The 24,009-nt window shown below is 40.4% G+C and overlaps 1 protein-coding gene across 3 annotated transcripts in view; it reads left to right on the top strand.

Moving 5' to 3' along the window:
- The window catches only part of fmn2a (formin 2a), a 41,280-nt gene that overhangs the window by 707 nt on the left and 16,564 nt on the right, over positions 1-24,009 (top strand). For all 3 annotated transcript variants that reach the window (XM_044373061.1, XM_044373062.1, XM_044373063.1), the window contains exons 2-8: positions 868-3,133; positions 6,196-6,356; positions 10,611-10,760; positions 12,127-12,887; positions 13,420-13,561; positions 18,920-19,007; positions 22,869-22,930. In XM_044373061.1, coding sequence (XP_044228996.1) covers positions 913-3,133; positions 6,196-6,356; positions 10,611-10,760; positions 12,127-12,887; positions 13,420-13,561; positions 18,920-19,007; positions 22,869-22,930 — 3,585 coding nt within the window. In that variant the 5' untranslated portion in view covers positions 868-912. The remainder of the gene's footprint in view (positions 1-867; positions 3,134-6,195; positions 6,357-10,610; positions 10,761-12,126; positions 12,888-13,419; positions 13,562-18,919; positions 19,008-22,868; positions 22,931-24,009) is intronic.

The following is a 24,009-nucleotide window of genomic DNA, read 5'->3' as shown; positions in this document are numbered from 1 at the left end:
GTTTGATTTTGGACAAAAACAAGCTTTAATTTGTATGTGTAATGAATGGACACGTTGGCAATTTCTTGTAAAAGTTTTTCTTAGGATTCTCATTTTGAGAGTGTGCGTGTCATTGATGTTTGTTATTGGTGTTTTTAGTTTTCAGCAATTTTATTTGTATTATTGCTTAAAGCAATAAGCTTAAAGCAATAATACAAAAAAATAAATAAAAATGTTGTATTATTGCTTAAAGCAATAATACAAAATACATTTTAATTTTCTGTAAGAAACGGATAGCAGTCTTGGTAATGAGTGTTAGTTGGGTCTACTTTGCCTGCACCACACCCATAGGCATTATCAGTCCTCAGGCATTCCTTGGTGCAGGCGCACACACACACACACACTAAATATCCGCTATTAGAGATGTTTGTAATTAAATGTTTTGCAATAAGTGTCATTTGGCTTCCTAAGTGGACCCAATATACGTCACCCGACAACAAAAGGCGGTTTTTATTTGTCAAGGCCAAAGTGAAACAAAGTTTCGATCTCAGACTAATTTGCTACAATTAAATTACTCTTTTCTATCATTACATGGGCAAGATGCACACATTCTAGTCAATACTGGCAGTAAAATAGACTGAGATGAACAATTGGATGAATGATTTGTTTGAGAAACGAAACAAGAGAAACCACATTTGGAGATGACTTCACACAAGAATCCACACTGCAGGGCAACAAGAGAAATCAAACTTAAAATGTCAACCTGCATTTTAGCTTTTACCTCATGAGTCCAATAAGAACAGAATGTCTGTCCTGCTTTTGTGAAGCTAAGCCAAAATATAAAGTGAATCAATGTGATTTGTACTTGTTCTTTTCCCTTTACTTCAGCCTGTCTAGATCATCTCCCCCCTGGATGACGCCACAGTGGTCAAGATGCATACTATTAAAACAGTGGAGACCCAAGTGCCCTTTCTGAAAGAGAGTTTCTTCACCACTACTTTCAAAGGCAGGAGGAAGAGTAGCGTTACCAACCTCCTTCGTAAACAACAGCACTCACACCCTAATCAGCAACACCATCAACAACAGTGTATTTTAGAGCATCAGCAGCAGCATCCAAAGCAATTTTTTTCCCCTTCAGTTGAAAACGGACAAGCGCAGCGCACTCCAGAGCATCAGCGCCTTGCTCGCTCAACCAGCAGCCCGTTATGCAAGGCAGATGAGCATACAGGAGCAGATGGGGATAGAAAGGAGGGGCAAACGGAGAGGAAGGATCAGAGAGTGAGAGAGGTTGTGCAGGGGAGGGGGGCAGAGCGAGGAGTGAGTGGTAGTGAGCCCGCGGCTGTCAGTGCCAGTCTCCTCCTCCTTTCATCATCAGCATCATCAGCACTGGGGAAGGCAGCATCATCCTCACAGCTGCCTTTATCTGTGGTGGGTAAACAGCAGGGATCAGGCAGCTCTGAAAGAACTCTGACCAACAGTGGACCAGTATCAGCCCAGGAGGAAGCCCATCATGCCCAGCCTCGATCCCATCAGCATGGCCTGTTAGCCAGGGGTGTCCGCCTGTTCAAGAACATGGGAAATCAGGAGGCAAAGCAGAAGAAAGGAGGAGGAGGAGGAGGTGGTGAAGCAGGAAGGGATGTCTCCTGTGATGATGATGCTGATGAGAGGGAAGTGGATAAAAAATCTAAGAAGTCCAACAAGACCAGCAAAGGAGGGGAACATAAGAAGAAATCGAAGTCAGAATCGAAGGGTTCTGTGTTTTCTGGCATGAAGATCAGGAAGAGTTTATCCAAGTCCAAAGGGTTGTCTAAGGATGACACGTTGGAAGATGGAAGGTCAACACATTTTGGCAAGGCAGGGCTCAAGCCCGGCGCAGAAGCAAGCCTGTCTGCTGATGAGATGGGCATGCTATTAGATGCTGACGGGGATCTAGGCTGTTTGACCACAGACAGTCACCAATCCATTGCGGATGAGCTTGGCCGGAAGACAAGCTCTGGGTCGGATGCTGACCTCTACAGTTTTCACTCAGCAGCAGCTGAAAATGAAGATCTGCTCTCTGACATCCAGCAGGCCATAAGAGACCAATGTGTGGCTAGTGACAGGGTCCTAGAAATGGTGTCTGGCCATTTATCAGAACGGTTGATCTTTGAGGGGAGCAGAGCCCCTGAGAACGTAGCATCTCATCAGCTAATTAATTTGGGTAAGGAAATTTTCTCTGCCCCTGTTGATAGTGAATATGTAGCTCAAGAACTGAGCACAAAGTATAAGAATTTCGAGAACGAAAGCCGTGTCATACCCATATCAAGAAATTCATCTGGTCCTGGGTCCCCGAGTGAGAGTGGTCCACCATCTTCAGCCCCAGACACAGAGAGAAGCAGTGGCAGCCTTTTCCCAAAGACCAACAGTACATATAGCTTCCCTGACACTACAGCCACCACCACCTCCTATGAGAGTGCTGAGGATGACCTGGACAGCCCGTTTCTGCACCCACAGCTTAGTCAAGGTAATCTGGCTGCACAGAGCAAAATTACGTGTGTGCCATGTGTCCGCTTGGACGCCACCGGGGCAGGTGCAGGGCCAATGGGAGCTCACAAGAGTGTGAGCAGCATGGACCTGTCTATGGAGAGGGAAGAGGTTGAGGAATCTAGGAGATGGGACTTCCTGTCCCTGAAAAGGAGGAAGAGCAGTTTGTCTATTAGCCAGCTAACATCAGACAGCCCGTCTGTTTCTCAGCCTAGACAAACATCCTCTACCTCCCCCTCTACTGTCAAACTCTACCCTCCAGTCCACCCCTCCTATGTTAAGACCACCACCAGGCAGCTCACCTCTCCAATTGGATCCCCCATTACCAGCCCCAATGTGCCAAGGAAAACGGATGCCATTGCTGCTTCAGTGGGATCAAGTGGGGCCCAGGGGTTTAGGAGACGCAAGCAGAGGTCCTGCTCCATTGCTGGGCCCCTCAGTGCATCTGCAGACTGGTCCACAGAGCTGGATGAGCTGAGAGGAAGGCAGGAGAGGGGGGGCAAATTTCCAGAGCAGGAGACACCAGAGAAGGGTCACACAGAAGGGACTTACTGGACACTGGGATCCAGGAGAGCACATTTAGGACGCCGGACCTCCAGTACTACAGCACCCTACCTGGATGTCTTCTCTGGTGAGTCACATATGAAACAGGTGACTAAACTGACTAAACAAATGAAGTTCAATCAGACATATAGACTAGACTCACACTTTGGGTGATGCATGATCATGGAAAATAACCCCATAATCTATTAGCAACCTAACTTCTCATCTTGGCCATCATTGCATTGATTCTTGATTGATTTGATGCCAATAGTAGTGGTTAGATGTTGGTATCAACTTTAAGATGGTATCAACTCTATGAACTACAGGTGCAGCTAATTTGGCTAATAAAGACTGGAGTGATTAGTAATGTTTAGGGAAGAGAGAGCAAGAGGTATTTTTGGGCTCCTTGACTGCTAAACCAGAATGGAGTAGCCTCTTGAATTTTGAAGTGGATAATACAGGGATGAGGGAAAATATGAATGGAGTCAGGAGGTCTGTCTCAGAGGAAGTAATGAATGATGAGGCAGCAAAGAAAGGATTAGAGTAAAATGGTCTTTCTGACTGAAGACATCTGGCCGATTTACCTCACAGACCTACAATATGGGACAAACCTCTTTAAATACTGTAAGGAAAAGCGCATATTATACTTTTGTTTTGGCATTAATTTAAATACATACATACATACTCAAAGCCAACATTCCTGATAGAACTAACCAGTGCATTTGTTGCGGATTTGGTACACTAGTGACCATTTACAGCAGCAGGACAGTATATGTGAAATTGACTCAAAATAAACAGTGCCCATGTTCTTATGAAGAAGCATGTGTGGCTCATGATGTTTTTCATTGTTTTTGACAACAATGGAGGTTGATGGCACAGAGGAATACACGCAGTATTAGGCTTTATAGAAACAACACTTTTTAATAGGATGAATACATAGATGGTTTTGGTCTTTTCATGGGATTTGTTGACAGTAAAAAAAAAAAATTAAAAAAATGGAACATCACCAGGCTTTAATGTAGTGGGCCATGTGGAAGTTGCACTTCTCAGTAACTGAATCATACTTTTACTTTGTTTTTAAAGTCATATTGACCCCTCTGTTCTTTCAGAGGCAGCCTTCTCTTGACCAAGCAGCATATCAGAGGAAAACAAGGAATCCAACCATTAAAACATTTTAGTTAGTTTATCATTAATTCCTATTGTTGCAGGGATTCCCCCATGGGCCAGATGTGACTTCTATTTGTTTGGCTCCAAGCTCCATCTCCATGTGAGATTAGGTTATTATGTAATGGTATTGTGAAATGTTTATGGTAATTGCACAGTGATTTAAATTCTAATGACTTACAAATTATCACATTATACAAATGATCACAGTGGGAATACTGAAGTTATAAATTAAAAGTACAATAGCTCATGAAAACCAAGATGAACAGTAGAGGTTCTCTATTGAGAGTGTGTTTTCAGAAAAAAGTGCCTCCTTCTACTGAAACAATGCCACTTTGTCCTCCTTTCTGTTGTGGTGCCTTTCAAGAGCTCAGCTGCTCTACACTGTCTGCCTGTGCTCATAAATCAGAGAACCGAATGACAACACTGTCACCCACCCACGGCGATGCAATTCTCTGATTCCACTGGCTTAGAAACAAAAACACACACGCACACAAAGTGCACACTTGTGGATGCTAAACCCAACTGACAGTTTATCTGCATGACAAAAATGAGTCATGATATGAGATCCGTTTCCATTTCGTCAGGTGAATTTATTGCAGCTAAACAGCAGAGGTACATTGTATCTCAAATCCCCATTAACAGCAACAATTGGCCTAGGAGGTATTTCTTAACTGAAGCACATATGCTGTCCTGTTTTTATTCACTAAGACTGGTTATTTCAGCACTCAAGTCACTCACTCATTCAACAGTACATGTGATACTGATCAGTTCAGCGAGTTTTCCAGGTCACATGCAGCCTTTAGGAAGCAGTAGGAAAACAGAAAGGAGAGAGGAGGAGTAGAGAAAAAGATAATTGAACTGTCATCAACTGGATACATATTCCCTGAGATTAATAAAACAAATTCTGGATTAAACTGATTTGACTCTGGATCTGAATCAAGTGTTAAGAGTTTAATTGTCAGTCTGTGCCTTGATGATTGTTCCTGAAAATTATGTCACACAATTTATGAAAAATCAATTTCCAGCATTACCATTTATGATTGTTTGTCAAACACAACCCCAACATGCTAAAATCAATGTCCACAGGGCCATGAGTCATAGGACTTCATTAATTTATCTGGTGCTGTCCCCTGAATCACATGGTTCATAAAAAAAAATCAAGTCTGTCTAACAACGTTAACAACTCACTGCAAAATGTGTCAGCCTTGGACTAAATAAATAATAGAGTTATGTTTTCTTTCAGGCTCCACAGCCTCTGTTTCAGCTTCATGTTCCAGCTGCTGTCACAATGTCAATATTTTTCCAACCCCCTAATGATTACTTTTGCTTCTGTCACCACCAAAAATCAGGATTCGTCCTTATTGGGGATCCAAACCTGCTCAGGGAGTAAGACATTATGACAAATATTCCTTCATAGTTTTCATTCTCACTCTATAACAGAAAGTCTTCATTCTTTCTACCAAGACAAAGAAACTCTACTTCATTTATTATGTTCAAATGTAGAATTTTAAATGCCTATAACCATTTGTGTTTTCTAACCATACCATATTCATCTATTAATATATTAAATCCTAAATAATAGTATAAAAACAGAAAATGATTATGAGATGTACTGTGTGGCAACTTGTATCTTGTTGTCATTTAGCTTTTATTAATTTTCTGCAGTATCTAGGATATCTCAAGCTGCACAATTAACACCATCTATGCAGTCACAGACAGTGTAAATGGTGTGAGTGGAGTTTGCATGTGTAGGTGTTTAATTATCACATCTGAAATTGAGAGATTTCTTTTCAACTCTTTGGTTGGATAAACATGAGGTGTTTTCTTGAACACTTTTGCTCACCACTCCATATTAATTATATCTAAAAATACGTAATATGAAAATAGTAAGTCCCAAATGGATTCAAACGTATCTGAACATCCTTCTCTGTACATAAATGGAGCAATAATGGAACCCATTCTTGCACTTTCTTCTGTTCTCAGGTCGCACTCTGTTGGACAAGCTGTGTATGCATCATGGAGATGGGTCTACAGAAGAGGAGGCGAAGGAATTGTGTCACCGAATGTTGGTCCAGGGTCTGCTGCACCCCTTCAGCGACAGCACTGGAAAGCTCCATGGTGACAGCACTGTCTCAGTCTTTAATGTAAGGCCTTTCTTTCCACTATGTGCCATCTCACTTATTTAAAAAAAAAAATGACATGACCTGGTATCAGCTTGGCCCAAAGCTGATCTCACTTTGAGGTTTTTGTAATAGGAGCAAGTAGATGTTATTTTCTCAGACAGGATTGATTTTTATGCAACCTGGGGGGATGTATTTCAGTCTTTTAAAAACATTAAGGTCAAAATTTAATTCTTTGAATGGCTATCAACACTTAACCCAATTATAATGCATATTTTTAGTTATTATCCTGAGGGCAAACAAACAAAGACAAAGTGATTTCTCGCAGTACCTTTTTATACCAGTTCATTGCCCGAAGGTAGCAAAGACATTGGTTAGTAGACAAAAGAGGAGAGTATATCCCTATAGATCAAATGCTCTGTCTGAGAGTGTAGTTCAAAGTGAATAACAGTCAACCACTTACTGTATGTATATAATGCTGTGCAAAGCGTATCCAATCTCTGTTTCTATATTTACTGCTACTGTGATTCATCCCAGAGATATTTCATCAAGTAAAGAGCAATGGAGCATGTAGTTTGGCTGACCATATGAATGCTGATTTCATGAATCTTTAATTCTCCATTCCAATGCTATGCTCAGACTTAATCTCTTGTGCATGTGTTATCACAGTCCCCTGCAGTGTTCACCACAGCCACTGTCAGGGCCATTTTTATCAAGTGTCCTTGTAGCTGAATCTATCCAACAGAACTGGTTGGGGGGGTTGAAAGTATAACTTTCAGACAAAATTCAGACAAATGATTGTACTATACATTAATTGGGACTACACTACTTGCAATGTGTGTGAATGTTAAATCCTGTTTAGTGTGCATGTGTATGCCTACTAAGTATGTGCACAGTATATCTGTCTTTATGTCTCAGAGAGGAAAAGACAATGAAATGAGTTGTCTTACTTCATTGGGAGGCATCAAAACAAACTTAGTTATTTCTTTTGTGATAATTGTTATTTATAGTCACACTACAGACTGTATGAGCCACATTCTCAGCAGCATGTTCCCCATGAGAGGGATTATAATCACTTTATAATCCCCTGATTTCTCATCTAGTGCCATCATCAGGTCAAAATTTAATTTTCAATAAATATCTGCAAAACTAATGGCATTCCCATCAACCTCAGCTGTACTTTGTGTTTTGTGCTAATGGGCAGATGTTAGCATGTTAACAGGCTGAACTCAGATGGTGAACATGCTAAACAGTGTACCTGCTAAACATTAGCATGTTAGCATTGTGTTTGTTAGCAGTTTAGCATACAGATGTTAGCATTTGGTTCAATGCACTGCTGTGCCACAGTCTAACATAATCACTAGCATGGCTCTAGACTCTTAGTCTTCTTATTTTGTCTGTTGAGTACTAAAGAATGTGAAGAGATTAGTGTTGGTCTCTAGCTGCATAATGCACCTCCCCCACAGATGTGGAGGTATAGTGTACGTGCACATACAGTATGCTTAGCTTACATATATGCATAGACTAATACAAACAAATACACATACACACACACGCACACAAAGACAAAAGAAAGGTATTACTCACCAGAACATGCATGCTCTAAACTACTTTTTGTCACATAAATATAAATCTCTCAAGTACTATTGTATTTGTAGTGTATTCTCTACTTGTCTCAATAGGCCACAAATGTAGTTTGTTTTTATGTACAACTTTGCCAATGGTCCATAGCTGCATGAATAGACTGCCTGAGACACCCATACATGTTCAGGCATTTCCTCGCATGGCTGGATTAATAGTAGTCCCTCTGACACTCACTCAGTCACACACACAAAAGCACACATACACATCTGTGCTTGCGTAGACCATCTGCTGACCATGTTATGTAACAATTCCACGTGCCTTGGGCTCAGGCTGCTCTTCCCCAGCAAAAAGCTCACCATGTCAGGATGGTACAGAAACTCCTGGCCACTGTGTTTTTCTTTTTTTTCTGTCCCCGGTCTCTGCCTTCTTCAGTCTAGGGCTTGGCCTGGAGTCCTGCATTATTCAGCTTGACCAAGAATAACCTTTGCTGTTGTCATATCGAGTTCACATCTCATTATTATTGCTTTCTATCTTACAGTTAATCTCTCCTCTAAAATAAATAGTTTGAGATCAACACAGTATGTCTTTGCTTCACTGCAACCTCTCCACTTTAATATCTCACCCTTTTTATACACTTTTCCTTTTACAGTTAAATTCCATCTTAAAATTAATCACTTACTGCATCATCTCTGTGCTCTCCCTTTCCTTTTATTTCCATCCTTTCCTCTCATCTCCTATTTGTCCTCCACTTTGCTACCTTAATATGGCATTGTATCCAGTTTCATTACTGTATTTTGCTGGAGAGAACAAATGTACAGGGCTTGGTTTCTTGTTCTGCATACTGCCTGAAATTAAATACTCCATCAGCTTCATTGAGTCCAGAAGTGGGGTTTGGGGAGGATGAGTATCTTAGAACTGTGTATAAATCAAGTGTCATCCCTTTTAACACTTGGCAAAACATTGCTGAGTGGATAAATACTAATGAGTGGCATGGGCTTACATCAATCTGGCATGCTTTGTATCCTGTGTTTGTGGTCCAGGTATTCCTCATGTTGTCAGGACATAAATCTGTTTATACAGTCATGTTGTGGGGACTTGCCTCCCTTATGGGGACAAAAAACAAAAAGCAAGACCCCTTAACCCTAAATTATTAATTTTATTGTTGAGACTTGGTTTAAAGTTAAGGTAAGTTTAGGATTATGTTAAGGCTGGGGTGAGGGTTAGGGTTAGGCAAGTAGTGGTTATGGTTAAGGTTAGGACACAACTGTTTATGAATTAAGTCACTTTCAGGGACACACACCAGACTTAAGACCAGTTGATTTGGGAACGGCTTGTACAGTTGGGGACAAAAGCCATGTTCCCAATTGGTAAAACGCTGATTTTTGGGTCAGTGGTTATGGTTAGGGTAAGTCTCCAGGAAATTAATGTAAGTCTGTGTAAATACCCCAAAAGTGACTTAACAGATGTATGTGTTTGTTTGTTTGTTTCTTGCTGTAGGTTAGGTTACCAGGATCCAGCTAATGGGTTTTGTCTTGAGAGCAACACTCAGTATCAAACATCTATGTAGTTCATGTCTGACTGGGAAATATAAGGCCCAAATCTCAGAAAGAGTAGAAATTATGCTCACAAATGATTCACAGACGCACTCAGTTTACACAAATTAAACAGATTCCTGTAGTCTTAGTGTTTGATGATTTATTTTACACTGAAACATATTAGCATGTAGTTCATCACTATATGGCATTAAGCTCACCATGCTAGTTTCCTAGCAATAAATTACTTGCTTTGGGAAGATGGAAAGCACCCAAGCATTTAGGATAACATGAGGGACAACCCAAGCTCTGCTTTGATTTGAAAATGAATCTGCTGTAGAGCACGCTCTAGCTGTAGTGTCTGATATGGTCTGCAGAGTCTTTTCGAATAAGTACTTTAACATAATATGAATATACAAACACAAGTGCACTGATTCTCAGATTATAATTAGACTCACACACACTCACATACAGTACCTGCAGCTGTAATTATAGTATAGTGCCTTTTTTTTGACACGTAACCGTAACATCAAGAAGCTGCCAAAGATGCATTGTGGTCACATGTTGAGGCATCTTTAAGGCCGTATTGCATACAAATGTCAAAGTGATTATAAAGTAGACTGTTTGAAGAAAGAGGGGGAGTAAGAATGCAAGAATAATTCTTTCAGTGTGCCCTTAGACTTAGTTTTTATCTCTTACCATTGACGCACAGCCCTTGGTAAATGAGGTCGGACAGTAACCCTAGATCATTTAGTAATGTCAAGTGAAGACAACATGTTTCATAATGGAACAGGGGAGATTTTGTTGCAAAATCAAACACCAGCAGGACAGTTAACTTTGAAAGCCAGCCCACTAGTACTCATTAATTACTGTACCTTTAACTTGTATAAACATCATGATGCTTTGAGACAAGAAGCTAGAGATTCATAATTAGCTTTACAGTCTCAATTTTTAGGACCGATTGCTGCATTGACTATGCAAAGGGGAAAAAATGTATGGTTCAGCTCCTACTGCTTATTATCCTCCAGTGTTTCCACACTTGAAGCTTGCGGAAAGAGCTACCCCTTGCCTCAGATCATTGGTGGATGTTATTAACCTATTAATCACAGGCATTTAACCATGGTTTTGATCTCATTTATATGCACTTGTAAACTCTGTGCAGGAGGAGCAGCTGTACACCTGGACATCTGTTGGCTTGCCAGTGTCTTCCCACCTGTGGGAAGTCTATGCGGTGCGAACTACAGGCAGAGTACAAAGCTTGAGATCTCCTTTGCATCAATCAGCCAAGACAGCAGGAGTGCTACACTCTCCGGTTGGTTACATTTAACCTGCATGTATAAATATTTTACAGTATGTTTGCCCTGTGTGTACACAATTCTTATTTTGACTGGTACTGTGCAGCATTTCAGGGCAGTTTTACTGATTTTGTTTCACTACTAACATCAGAAGTTATCATACTTTTGGAAACTACATAAATGTAATCAATAAGCAAATGTTTTGGCTTTGTCTTGTCACTTTTATTTAATGCTTTTTATGCTTATATGTACCATTAATTTTTAACTTAATAAACCCAACACAAATTAAACACACACAGATCCAAAACTGTTACTCTGCAAAACCAAATTATGTGTTTGAATGATATACAGAGTACCATTACATATTGTACATACATATTTCTGCAAGAACCACTTACTGACAGATATATTCATTGGAAAGTGCTACTTTTTGTATCAGGAGACTCACATTTCTTTCATTCAGCTTTAAAAATGATCATTTCAATAGGGTACACAAACACCTGAAACATACAAATACACCAACAAAATACTGTGTAGATTCCAGCAAACAGTAAAGTGCTCCACATACACAGAATTTCAGATCTAGATGCTCTTCCTCTTCCTCCTTCCTAAGCCTGACAACAGAAAAGTTTTTTTTGTTACTATAAAATAAGTACATTTTGTCCTTACAGGATTAATGCTCAGGGTACATTGTGAAGGACGCTATTGATAAGGTTTTTATTTAATGCTTATTATATCTTGATATGAAATTCAAAATGGCACTACCTGTGTGACCTGTCTTCATGTTGACAGACACAGTAAATCTCCGCCTTCTGTGCTCATTAGTTGCTCTGGATAAGCCTTAACTGTAATTTGTTCTTTGCCCACCAGAGGTCAGGCTTACCCTGAAAGACTTGTTAGATTACCACAGTGAGCCTCCCTGTTTCCCAGAAGAACTAATAAATTAGGAAGGCCATACTAACTGAACATTCTCTGTAACATTCAATGATGTGACCACAACTTGGGAATGTGTACTAGCAGACACAGACCCTCCCCATGTGAGGCCCGACGAGACTCTCTGTCTCTGGGGTCAAATCTCTCGGTATCCCCTCATCCCTGCTCTAACCAGTCTGGAGCCAGAGGTCTGACGGAGTCTAGACATAATGGACTTTCTTGACCCTTCTTTAGCTCATAGCCTTGTCACTAAGCTCTCTCAGTTGTGGGTGTTTTTACTGTTTATAAAGTGTAATTTATTGAAGGATAATGTGTCCAAGACTTGCCAGCAAATTTTTCTGTCTGCCTCTCAACATTTAGAGTGCAAAATAAGCCTGACTACCTGCTTTTATATACCCTTATGTTATATTTGCATGTCGAGTTAAAATCTTTTTGTTTGTTTGCCGACAGACAGAAACCAGCAGGTTGAAGTCAGGACAGTCGTCCTCAGAGGATGAAAGCTGTCTCATCCCTCAGCTGGAGAGGACCATCGATGACCTGCGGATTAAGATTGCTGTGTTGCAGAGCCAGCAGGCCTCTTTGGCAAAGGGCAGCGGGGATAATATGGGAGCTCTGGGTGCTGCCCAGCAAAAGGCCTCACAGATGAGAGGAGGAAGATTGGGAAAGATGAGCCAGGAGGTGTCTGTCCAGACCTCGCCTGTGGAGGAGGGGTTTAAGTTTGACGTGCCTTTCAACAGAGGATCAGACAGCGTGTCGTCCTCTGTGTCATCCAAATCTACAGAGCACTTTGTCTGCGTATGCCAGCAGAAGCAGCAGACCAGCACCCATCCAGCTCCCCCGCCCCCACCTCCACCACCACCAGCACCACCTTTACCAGGAGGTGCCGCTCCTCCTCCACCACCACCACCTCCCCCGCCCTTACCTGGGGTTGGACCTTGTCCACCACCTCCTCCTCCCCCTCCTCCCCCACCTGGTTTTGGACCTCCACCCCCACCTCCTCCACCGCCGGGCATGGGCCCTCCTCCCCCACCCCCGCCACCCGGAATGGGCCCCCCTCCTCCACCGCCACCCCCAGGGTTTGGGCCTCCACCACCGCCAGGCCTCATGCCCTCCATGATGGCCCAGGAAGCTGCCCCTGCCAAGGCTGTGATAGAGCCCCCCAAGCCAATGAAGCCACTCTACTGGACACGCATACAGCTGCATGCTAAAAAGTAAGGATATGCTGAATAAAGTGAAGATAGATATGGATCATTTGCACAAAGGTATTCTCTGAACAGTAGAGAATTGAGAGGAAACGTGTCCACTTAAGATAAAGATCGGCCACATGCTGTGACGGCAATAGAGATGCTAACCTTGTGGAAAATGAAAGTGATGCAGTCCAGGCACTGTGGTCAGCAGTGAGTTGACTTGAACCAGGTTTTCTTTCCTTAATAAGGCTTGGAAAATTGTAGTTGAATAAACATCTAGAAATAGGCTACTTGATTTACTGAATTCTAAATTTAATTTGCTGTCTGACAGAATTGTCAAGTGTGTTACTTTTGGATTTTCCTCTGCAAAAGATGACAAATGAGTACTTTAAAAAAGTGTCAGACAATCGAGAGATGTCAAAAATGCCCTGTGGTGCAGTAATAATATGAATTACACCATAAAAGTATACTTCACTGTACTTTTTCAAATAATACATGACTGATTATAGCTCACATATTTACACTGTGAATTATTCCTCTTTCCACCTATCTCTAGACAAAGTGACTCACTGGTGTGGGAGAAAATCGATGAACCAAGTGTGAACTTTGAAGAATTCGTGGAACTCTTCTCCAAAAGTGCTGTTAAGGAAAAGAAAAAGCCAATTTCAGACACAATCAGCAAGTCCAAGGCCAAGCAGGTTTGTTTTATGGTTTTGTTGCTGATTTGTTTGTGGATACAAATGTGTGTGTGTGTGTGTGTGTGTGTGTGTGTGTGTGTGTGTGTGTGTGTGTGTGTGTTTGCATATCCCCTGGGGTCACCAAATATGGCACTCTTCAGAACCCCTATCTTCACTCTCACTCCTCTGATGCCCCATTTCTTTCCATTTCTCCACTCTGTCGCTCACTGAGTTGCTGTGAGTGACAGGAGGAACTGCTACAGCCAGACAGTTATTATGTGGTGTGAGCTCTGGCTCCCACCCGACTCCCCCGTGACCATCCAGTGGCACTGAGCCAATGTCTTGCGTGCGGTGAGGAAACCTCACGACGGTACGATGACTGTTGAGAGAGAGAGAGAGAAAGAGAGAGAGAGAGGCAAGGGGGCAGGGAAGCCTGGGAGCTGTATTTCGTGATGTGGTTCCTCCCATTGTGCTTTCTGTATGACTTAGTTTAATAGTCAGACTGTTTCCTTCCCGAATGCCATTTATGTCACCCCATCAATCTGCAAGCGATGAAATATTTGATCTACAATTTAAAGCTGTTCTAGTCAAGATTTCTATGTTAATCTACTGTTCGGCTAAATTATGTGTCTAAATCACAAATAATGTTGCACCAGGGAAGAACTTCTTCCATCTAATTGAGACCCAGTAGGATCACCTGAAACTGTTTGCAGAGATGAAATGTAGGTCTCAGGCATGGACATTGGTGGGAAATTTTCTTGGTTAATGGGAGGTGATGAATTGAAACTGAACGCCAAAATATGAAACCACTTCCAAAAAAGTTTCCTGTTGAATGAAAGACTGACTCAGGAACAGTGGTTAAACATTCCCCTAACATCTAATAAGAATAGGAAATCTAGGTCTACAGTAATTGAGTGGTTTCTGATTCCATGTAACATCATTTTTTTTCAAAATTTCTGAATTCCCTGGGCCAATTTTGGCATTTCTTTTGCCTCTGGATTTTAATATTCGTCAAGGATTTAATATAAATTTGCAGCCCAGTGGACTTTAAACTAAGATGACGGGGGCCTGTCAACTGTCTCACACTTGGGTTGCCATCTCATAAAAGTCCCCAAGGATTATTAGTCACTGGGGTGCCACTTTCAGCAAGACAGCTACATGACCACCTGGTGGAAAACGTCACACCTCTGATGCTTTTGAGGAATGTGGAAAAACGATAGCCAATGACTGACAAGGTAGATAAAAACAAATACACAAGTCTGTCAGAAAGACAAAAAAACCAAAACTATAAATCTGATATGTGATGAGTTTTCCCCAGCCTCTATGCATCTATTGTTTTTGTCTGTTCATGTGTTCACTTGAGTGTAACAGTTTTTGCAATGCTCAGTGCTTAGCAGAACTATGTGATGTTCAATCTGTGATGAAAATGCAGCATGCGCTTGTACATCACCCACAGTATGTTTTTATGAGGAATATGCATGTACCAGGACTTGGTAACTGCAGTAGTTAGCTAAGCCCCGATGTATAGGTTTTTCTATTATAAAATCTTTCAAATTATTCCTATTTTATGAGTTTTTGTTTGCATTAAATTGAGACAATACTGGTGAAAATCGATGCAGTCTTGTTTGTTTGTGTTAAATCCTACACATAGGAGGATAATGTCTGAATAAATTATATTGATCCTTTTATTCACTTAAAATTAAAGAAGAATTTCTACAATTACAGTAATTCATTGCACCATCATCCTATATTTCCTATACGTCCTATTGGAGCACTCATATGATGCTAGGCCACTCTTTTCATGCAAACTTTGACCCATATTCTTCTGTATGTAATGTATAGCAATAATGCAGTTGCTGTAATTTAAGTAGATTGAAGCTAAATACACAGCATATAGAAGTTTTACCACCCAAATCAGGGGGAAAAACTTGCAGCTTTCATCCAGTAGAGCACGCAGGTAAACAGCAAAGGGAAAAATTAGATAAGCTAAGCGAGTTTGCCCATCACAAGCAAATCACACTTTCGCACAGGAATTCCTTTTCAAATGCACCTCAAAAATAGCTGTCAGCAAGTGTGTTGTCATTGCAGGAGCTGTCAGATGGTTTCTGTGACACCAAAGAGACACAATAGAGGTCATTCACAGAGCAGCAGTACCCCTGCAAGCATAGATGTACAGTAGCTCTTTTGGTTTGATTTAGAAGATGACACAGCACTGGGAGACAGGGAACAACCAGAATGCCCTCCTCTCTATTAAACAGAATTCTCTGATTGATGGAGCTCTGAATAAGTCAGCTACCACATCATGAAGCGGCTCGTGTTGTGGTTTTGTTGCTAAATTGTAAGAGACAAGAGACAAATTGAGATGGGTGTAGGCTGAATTCTCTTGGTCATCACTGCATGATGCTGCTGTGGATGTTCTCAAACACAACAATGATGCCGAGGATATTGAGGCCAATAATGAGCAAATAAAAACACACATTTCAAGCTCATGAAGACCAGCCCCAAGCCTCAAGACAATTGATCTTGAGCTATCCCATCCCCCTGTGTGCTATGAGTTCAACTGTTTTACTGATGAGAGGGGACAAGCTTCCTTTCCAGAACTACCACTAGAGAGCAGCTTTGACGTCAGTGCTCGGCCAGTTTAAAGGCCTCTGCTGACATAAGTTTAAGATGTCAGTGTCAAGTGTTCACCCTGCTGTCTATCTGCACAGAGGTCTGGGCTCTCTTTTATGCTGCCCTTTATATATGGAGACGTAGTGACACAGTGACTATGCTGCTGGATTACAGTATGTGGCGTACATATATGTTCAAGAATGAAGATTTGGGGCTTTTGTTTCATGGCATTCGGGGTCAATCCAGCAGCGTTTTGACTGGTGCTTGATTTTGGAGATGCCAAGTGTGTTTTCCACTTCTGATCAAGTGAATGCCAATGCTCACAGCCTCCTCAAGGGTTAATGTTTTCTATCCCCCAAGATTTCTTACAAGCAGTTTAAGGGAGGATATGAATGACAGAAGGGCTGCAACTAACTATTATTTTAATCAATGATTATTCTGCTGATTATTTTCTTAATTAATCAGTCCAAAATCCAAGATATTCAATTTACAATCACAATAAACAAGGCAAAGCTGCAAATCTTCACAACTGAGAAGCTGAAACTTGGGTGATGTTTTTGACTTTTTTACTTAAAAAACTTATGTAAACAATTAACTGATTATCAAAGCAGTTGCAGATTAATTTTCTGTCAATCATCTAATGGGGTGACTGTGGCTTAGGAGGTATAGCGGGTCCACCAACCGCAGGGATGGTGGTTTGATCCCCAGCTCTTCCTGAACCCCTGATGGTCGGGCCAGCTTTCGTCAGTGATGCATGGCAGCTCCGCTGCCATTGGTTTTTGTGTGTGTGCATGTGAATGGGTGAATGAGAGGCAAAAATCGTAAAGCACTTTATCCAATAAAGTAGAAAGGTGATAATCCATTTACCATTTACATAATCATTTCAACTCTAAATGACAGTTTCAAAATGTTAGGTACTAAGGACCCTCATCTCAGCCTCAGTAATGTTGTTATATTTTTGTCTCTGAATATCTTAACAGATTTTTATTAATAACTTCAACACTCACTGTTGTCTGATTTCCACTGTCCCTCCAATGTTAGAGGATAAGATATATTTAAAATATCTTTAGAAGTCTGTTGCAGTTTCATGAAAGTTAATTCAATGTTAAATTTAATGTGATGAATGGATGACAGTAATATTTTTAAATATATTGCTGTTTGAATGGTAACTCTGATATTGATTTAGTTTTAGTTCAACTCAGTGCTTGATCTCAAAGTTAAATGACAAAGATGAGATGAAAATGAACAATTACTCCTTATACAACTCAAAAACTCAAATGCTCTTTGAGTTTCAGGTCTCTTTCAGCTTCTTTCAAGAGAACAAGTTGTACCTCAGGGATTTGTTTCTCACATGTGATTCGGAGCTGTATGAGCTTGATGAAAGTCCATATTGGCCAACCCTGAAATGATAAATGGATCAAACGATCGACATATAATTAATGTGACTTAAAGGATTTCTTTAAACCAAAACCTTGAACACATGGTTCTCATGAGACTGTTGAAAAACACTGTATTAGATGAAATTTTCAAGGTTATTTTGTTATCCTGAAAGGCTTATTTAAAATGTCACGAAAATAATTTCAATAACTATAGAGGTTCATGAATCCAGCTGTGTTCCATTACAAAATAATACTACTGATACACTGCAAGGATTTTTATTTTAAATTTAAAAATTATCTGTAAAATCAGGCAGTTCTGCTAGGAAGTAAACCACTGAACTCCATCTTATATGACTGTAATCTGTTTGTACATATGGGTGAGTCAAGTCAGCTGATAAAACATGACTAATAACTTATTATCTTACTGCCATTGTGCAGCTGCCCTACACTAGCTACCACAGGCTCACAGTGGAAGCCACTGGGCATCATATCTCATGCAGCCTGTCCCCTGAAGCTGTGGTTGAGCCGGGAAAACGGAGACAGTTGGGGCCTGGTGATATAACTTCCTGTGTGTTTTTGAGAGGTCTGTGGTCTTTGTGATCTGGTTTAGATGGAAGCGTTCTGTCTGGATCACAGTAGGCTACGGGTTTCCTGTCCTGTCCTTTCACCACTTTGCTACCCAGCGCACACTTCTGCTCACTTGGATGAGTTGTGGTCCATAATGGCCCCCTTGGATGCTGTTTTTCATGCTTAATAACAACAATGGCTTGATATTCAACTCCTGGCTGTTTGACAAGTGGAAGCCATTATTATTCAGCCAACTTTTTTTAATATCTCATTCTTTGGAGCTGTTTTGATCTTGGGATACAGCAGTTTTGACTACAAGTTATCAGTTTTGACATATTATTTTTCCCTTTCTAAAAATATCCTTATATTGTGCAAGGCCATATAAGATAATATAAAAGAAACCATGCAGATTCTCTGATTGTTTAATCAGTGGTAGGACCTGAATCCATGTGATCATGCTATGCTTAGCAAATAAGCCTCTTGTTGTCTAAATGATCTGTACGTTTTTAATTGCATGACTGAAAGATGATAGATGTGGAGAATTGGTGGAAAAGGAAAAAATTGTTAATCATCATCAGCCAGACAACATTGTAATTTTCCTAATGTCTGCGGGTAAATAGTTTTCCTCCCACAGAATGAAAGACTAAAGGGAGTGATGTTCCTGTCTTTTGTTTCCTGTCAATTATTAAATGTTTTGTCTGCCTGTGTGTGTGTGTGTTGTGTTTGTGTATGTGGTTGTGGTATATGGAGTATTAACATCCCTGTTCGCTCTGCTCTTGTATAACCTTAATGCTCACATCTCTGTCTCATCAACGTTTAGGTGGTGAAGCTTTTGAGCAACAAGCGTTCGCAGGCTGTGGGTATTCTGATGTCCAGCATTCATCTTGATATGAAGGACATCCAGAATGGTAAGTGTTGAACTATCTGCTAAAGAGTTATGTCTCTTTTGAGAAGATATTGTGAGAAAAATTACAGTAAAATGAAACAATGATGAAAACCGTGTAGTGTGTTTGCACACTGTTGAATGTGTAATTTGGCCTCCATAACAGTAGATCAATGGTATTAACAGCACCACCGTAATGGTCAGCCTGGGGGAAATGGTAAGTACAGTAGATATACCAATAAAATATATTCATTTAATTATTTCCAACATCATAATTTCCAAAACATAAAAAGTCTAATCTTGTTCTGACATCCAGTGTAACTGTCCAAAAATGACTACACACACATAAGTGAGCCACACTGTTGCACTAGATCACCATGAACATGGGCACTGTAGTTAATTTTAAATCAAACCACGTACATCATCCTACCGCACAAAATACTCACTAGAGCACCAAATGTGTATTAGTCTGCAAATGAGAATAGTCCGAAATCAATGCACTATTTACTCTTGCTTGAGTAACCTTTTGTTAAAACTACAGTGTCCAGCTAAGTTAACATATTTGAAACTATAAATTTGTGATTTGTTTTTAAAGATTTTTGTTATTGTATTGTTGTATGAATAGGCTTTGGGTTAAGAGCCACATGGGAACAGTTGGATAGTATTGAGAGACAGACTAAGACACTTTTGGTTTCAGTCTTTTCGTGGGATTTGTTGAGAAAAGTGCAATGATGCCAATCTTATCCTTTTGAATTAAATACACTTACTAATTAATTGCTTATCTTTTTTGGTGGGTCATAAAATACATCTCATGTCAAATACAACACAGATGTGCTTTCTGTGAGTATACACAAAAAATATCTACTCTTGTACTAAATTAAAGTACTAGTTTACCCATTTATTTCTTATACATTCCTCCTCCTCTTTTTATAGAGAATAAGCAGTCATCCCCAGGTTTATTACGGAGACACTAACTATATCAACAAACTTTTCATTAAAAGCATGCAAACATACACTGAACAATGTGTTAAATCCTACAATTTCTATGTACAAAATTCACATGTACTGTAGCATACTTTTTGTAGTGCTGCTATCCTACTTCTTAAAATACATCTTGTTCTTAGTCTACTGAAAAGTGAGTAAGATTGATTATTGCTGAAGTTGTTGCCAAAGCTTAAAACCCCCTCTAGTAGTTAGCTTTATCACAAGTCATAATGTTGCAAGCCATCTGAAATGCTTTTGCTTTTATGGGTTACTCTCCTCCCCTCTGTTTTTCTTTGCTCTCATTTTGCATAATCTCTCCCCATCTAACATGCACATCATGTTTCTCCACAGCTCTGTCTTTCTCTGATGAGTTGTCACCAACTTGTCTAAACGGCTTTGTTAAAGTGAAGTCATTCAGGAGATGTTGATGGGAACGGACTGTCTTCCTGTTTTAGTTACTCTCTGATTGCTCTCCAGTCTTCCCTCATCCCTGTGTCTAAACACTCTTCCTCATCTCCCCATCCTATTCAAAGGAACCCTCCCGCAGTATAGTCTTTATTTCAGCCTCAAATCTTTATCTTAAAACATGGCAGCTTGGTAAGTTACATCAAAGTTAATGTGTACCACAGAAAAATGGCTGGTACATGTTGTATATTTGCAGCAATAATCATTTACTCGTGTAGGGGGTTGTTTTTGTCGACAGTATCTTCAAAGCATCTTGTGGACTGAATTTTCACTCTTCCGTGTTTCTGGCCTTAATGTCAGTCTTTGGTGCATCCATCTCAGGTTAGAGTGGGGAGGGCAAGTAAGGGCCACTCTCATCAGCACTGTCATTCATCTCCTATGTTAGGACATAGTGCATAATTAGAGCTGATTGCAAACTTAAGTATATCAGGGAGAGTAAGATCAGGGAGAAGATATCTTAGTGGTTTGTTAAAGTTCTTCTCAATACTCTGTGCTTATTATTTCACAAAACAGCGCGATGCCTACTGCCTTGCACAAACAAAATAACGACCTGTAAAACCGCGAAAGTGTGTTTATTTACTTTGTCATGCCCTTTTAATTGATTGATTATTAGGCATGAATAATTGTAGCCAGAGAAGTCATTATTTCACACCAAGAACAAAACCCAAAAGAGTGTACTGTTTATTAGCAATGCTATTCTTTTCCCACTCCTGAAAGGATCTCATGTTCCCTTATGCCGTCAGAGGTTTAAGATGATTTAAGAATCAAAGGACAATTTGTTTACAAAAGAGAAAGATTTATTTATAATTGCCCCCTTCAGTGTAGTGAATCATTGTTTTATTTCCTCTTAATTCCACAATGAAGACAATGACTAAAGCCTTTGTCACTTAGATATCTCTGACTTGAAGAAAAACAATTTCTGAATCATTGATTTAGATTGTGTCTGTTTTATGACGGTCCAATTGCTCAGTGAGAAGTCAACACATTTTTCTTCTCCTCACAGCTGTTGTTGTTTGTTCTCAGACTTGGCCGACACTCTGCATGTTTCATAGGACACTTCCGTGGGGTGTCTGCTTCCTGTGAGGCTTTGGAGCGCCAGTCACAGTATTAGATGGTGGTTACCGGCGCCATGCTGGGGTTGAATGTGGTAATAGGGGTATACCCAGGCAGATGGGTCTGGCTTTTGGTCGCAAGAGGTCTGTGTCAAAGCAATGATACGGCTTTCTTCCATGTCTTTTAAAACCCGTCTCCAATCAAAGCAGCCAGCCAGTCTCTGGTTCAGATTGTAATGAAAACCAAATGGTTACCAGAGAAGAGTGCAAGAAACAGAAAAAGCGAGAGTCAGAGAGAAGGAAGTTATTTCTGCGGTGGCTTTGGAAGAGAAGAGAGTGTGAAGAGGTTAGAGAGTGACAGCAACAGCAAAAGACTAGCAAAGAAGGAGTAGATTTGCCAAAGTGGCACAAGAGTGGAGAAATGGAAAAAGACTATGGGATTACATAAGGAGACAGAAAGCAAATATCAAAGCTAAAAACATGAGAGAGAACTGGATGGATCAGTACAACAGTCACTTGAGGCTTTTTTCCAGATGCTTGTCCTTTCTCTAATTTAGTTTTTCTCTCATGGTCCTCCTTCCTTTATTTTAGTTTTTAACTTTATGTTTGTGAAAAGCTTATAAGTAGTCCAGTCATGTTCCATGTCCAAGCAAAAGATGCAAAGTTGGGCACTGACTACATTGCCCCACGTTCCCTTATCCCTTCTGACGCTAACTTTTCCCCCTGTACCTCAACAGCAAATCAGCAGATCAAAACAACGTGAGTAATTTGGACACCCATGGCATGGTGAAATACATATATAGGTGTCGAGTGCTTCACTGGGTGATTGTGCGCACAGCAACACCTCAGCCTCAACACTGCAGACCCCCGGGCTCTGTTTGTCTTTAAACATTTACTTTCAAAGGATTAATGCTCACGGGCGCCAGGTCCTCGCGCCGAGACAAAAAGGCGACACCAGGAATTCAAACACAGAAGTTCAAACACAGATCTTTGTACCTTTGACAGATTTCTAAGACCTCCGTATTTATGTTTTAGTTTGTGGCCCCTTGCATGCTATCGTGATGAGAGCTGATAAATATGTAACTCACAGCATACGGCACATGACACTCTTATTTGGGCCGTGCAGGGGGAATTCTGCCCTTGTTTCATGCAACCTTCAGCCACAACAAAGCAGGAAACTCAGATTTGAGAAGGTATTCTGCCACTGTTTGTGATAATTGTCTCCGCCAAAGAAAAATATTATAATAATGAGGTTATGAATTGAGGCCTGCTTGTGCTGGTTTGATTTCTGACTTGTTAAGGGTGTTCCTCGAAGTTAACAGAGAAGTGTCATGACATTCTTTAGTGTTGACATTAACCATGTCATCCTCTCCCTTTGTTCACAGCCGTCCTAAATATGGACAACACTGTCGTTGATCTGGAAACTCTGCAAGCCCTTTATGAAAATGTGAGTATAACATGCTGCATCACTACTTGGGACAGGAGCCATGTCTTTGTGGTTACAACGGTAATAAAAATCTTAAAACTTTGCAAATTTTTGACTTTGAAGGGAGGATGATCAAGGCTCATGTTGACAATGGTTTCAGTAAAGTCAATAGACCAGTGAAAAGACAATATCCCAAACTCAAATACATTTCTCCACTTTCCTGCCAATGCAAAATCATATAAATACACAGTGTTGAACAACAAACCCAGTATAATTACACAAAGTAACACCACTGACAGCTCAGGCTGATCTTGACTGCAGCACACAGGCTGGGAAAACCTTGCAGTCTTTTTTTTTTTTTTTACTTTTCCTCTGTGGCTTGCAGTAAAACTATTATTTTGGAACAGTTTGCTTGTGACAAAATAAAATGATTTACAGTTACACATTTCATGCCATATATGAATAACAGGCAATCATTTTATTATAGAATGAAACCTAAGAGGACTAAACAAGCTGTGATATCAACATAATGGCAAAAAATCATTCATCAGCTGTTACTGTTGTTTTAGTTGGCGCTCCATTGAGGGCAAACCACAAAACACCAATGGCTATCCATCAAAAAATACCTCTCCAAGATTATAAAAAGCTGAACTTTTGTATACAGTATAGGTGGGAAAAGTCAACATTTTAATTAAATTATAGTAAGATGTGTTTATAACAAAAATCATGTCTTTTTCACTGTCAATCAGAGATGCCACTTGGCTTTGATCAGGTTTTTCTATGTGGACTTCTTATTCCATGTTCCACTTGAAAGGGTGAACTAAAGGAAATGTGCATTAGATAACAAAACAAACAGGCCAGCCACAAACTGAACTGGTATGTGTGCTGTTTGGAGTCAGTCTTGTGTAGGTCTGTCTGCTGGCCTGGACGGGGACCAACAATTCTACATAGTAAACAAGTTTCTTCTTCACACTGGATCTGATTGACTCCATTTTTGTAATACCCCTGTGCAAAGGAAATGATAGTTGAGAAACCCCAGCATTTATATCACACAGCTCCTCTTGAAAGTGCTGGTGTGGTTTAAATAGAGAGACTGCACT

The sequence above is a fragment of the Thunnus albacares genome, chromosome 14 (assembly GCF_914725855.1).
Source record: "Thunnus albacares chromosome 14, fThuAlb1.1, whole genome shotgun sequence".
NCBI classification, from domain to species: Eukaryota; Metazoa; Chordata; class Actinopteri; order Scombriformes; family Scombridae; genus Thunnus; species Thunnus albacares.
The sequence above is the reverse complement of the archived record's forward strand: the minus strand, read 5'-3'. Positions and strand labels throughout refer to the sequence as shown.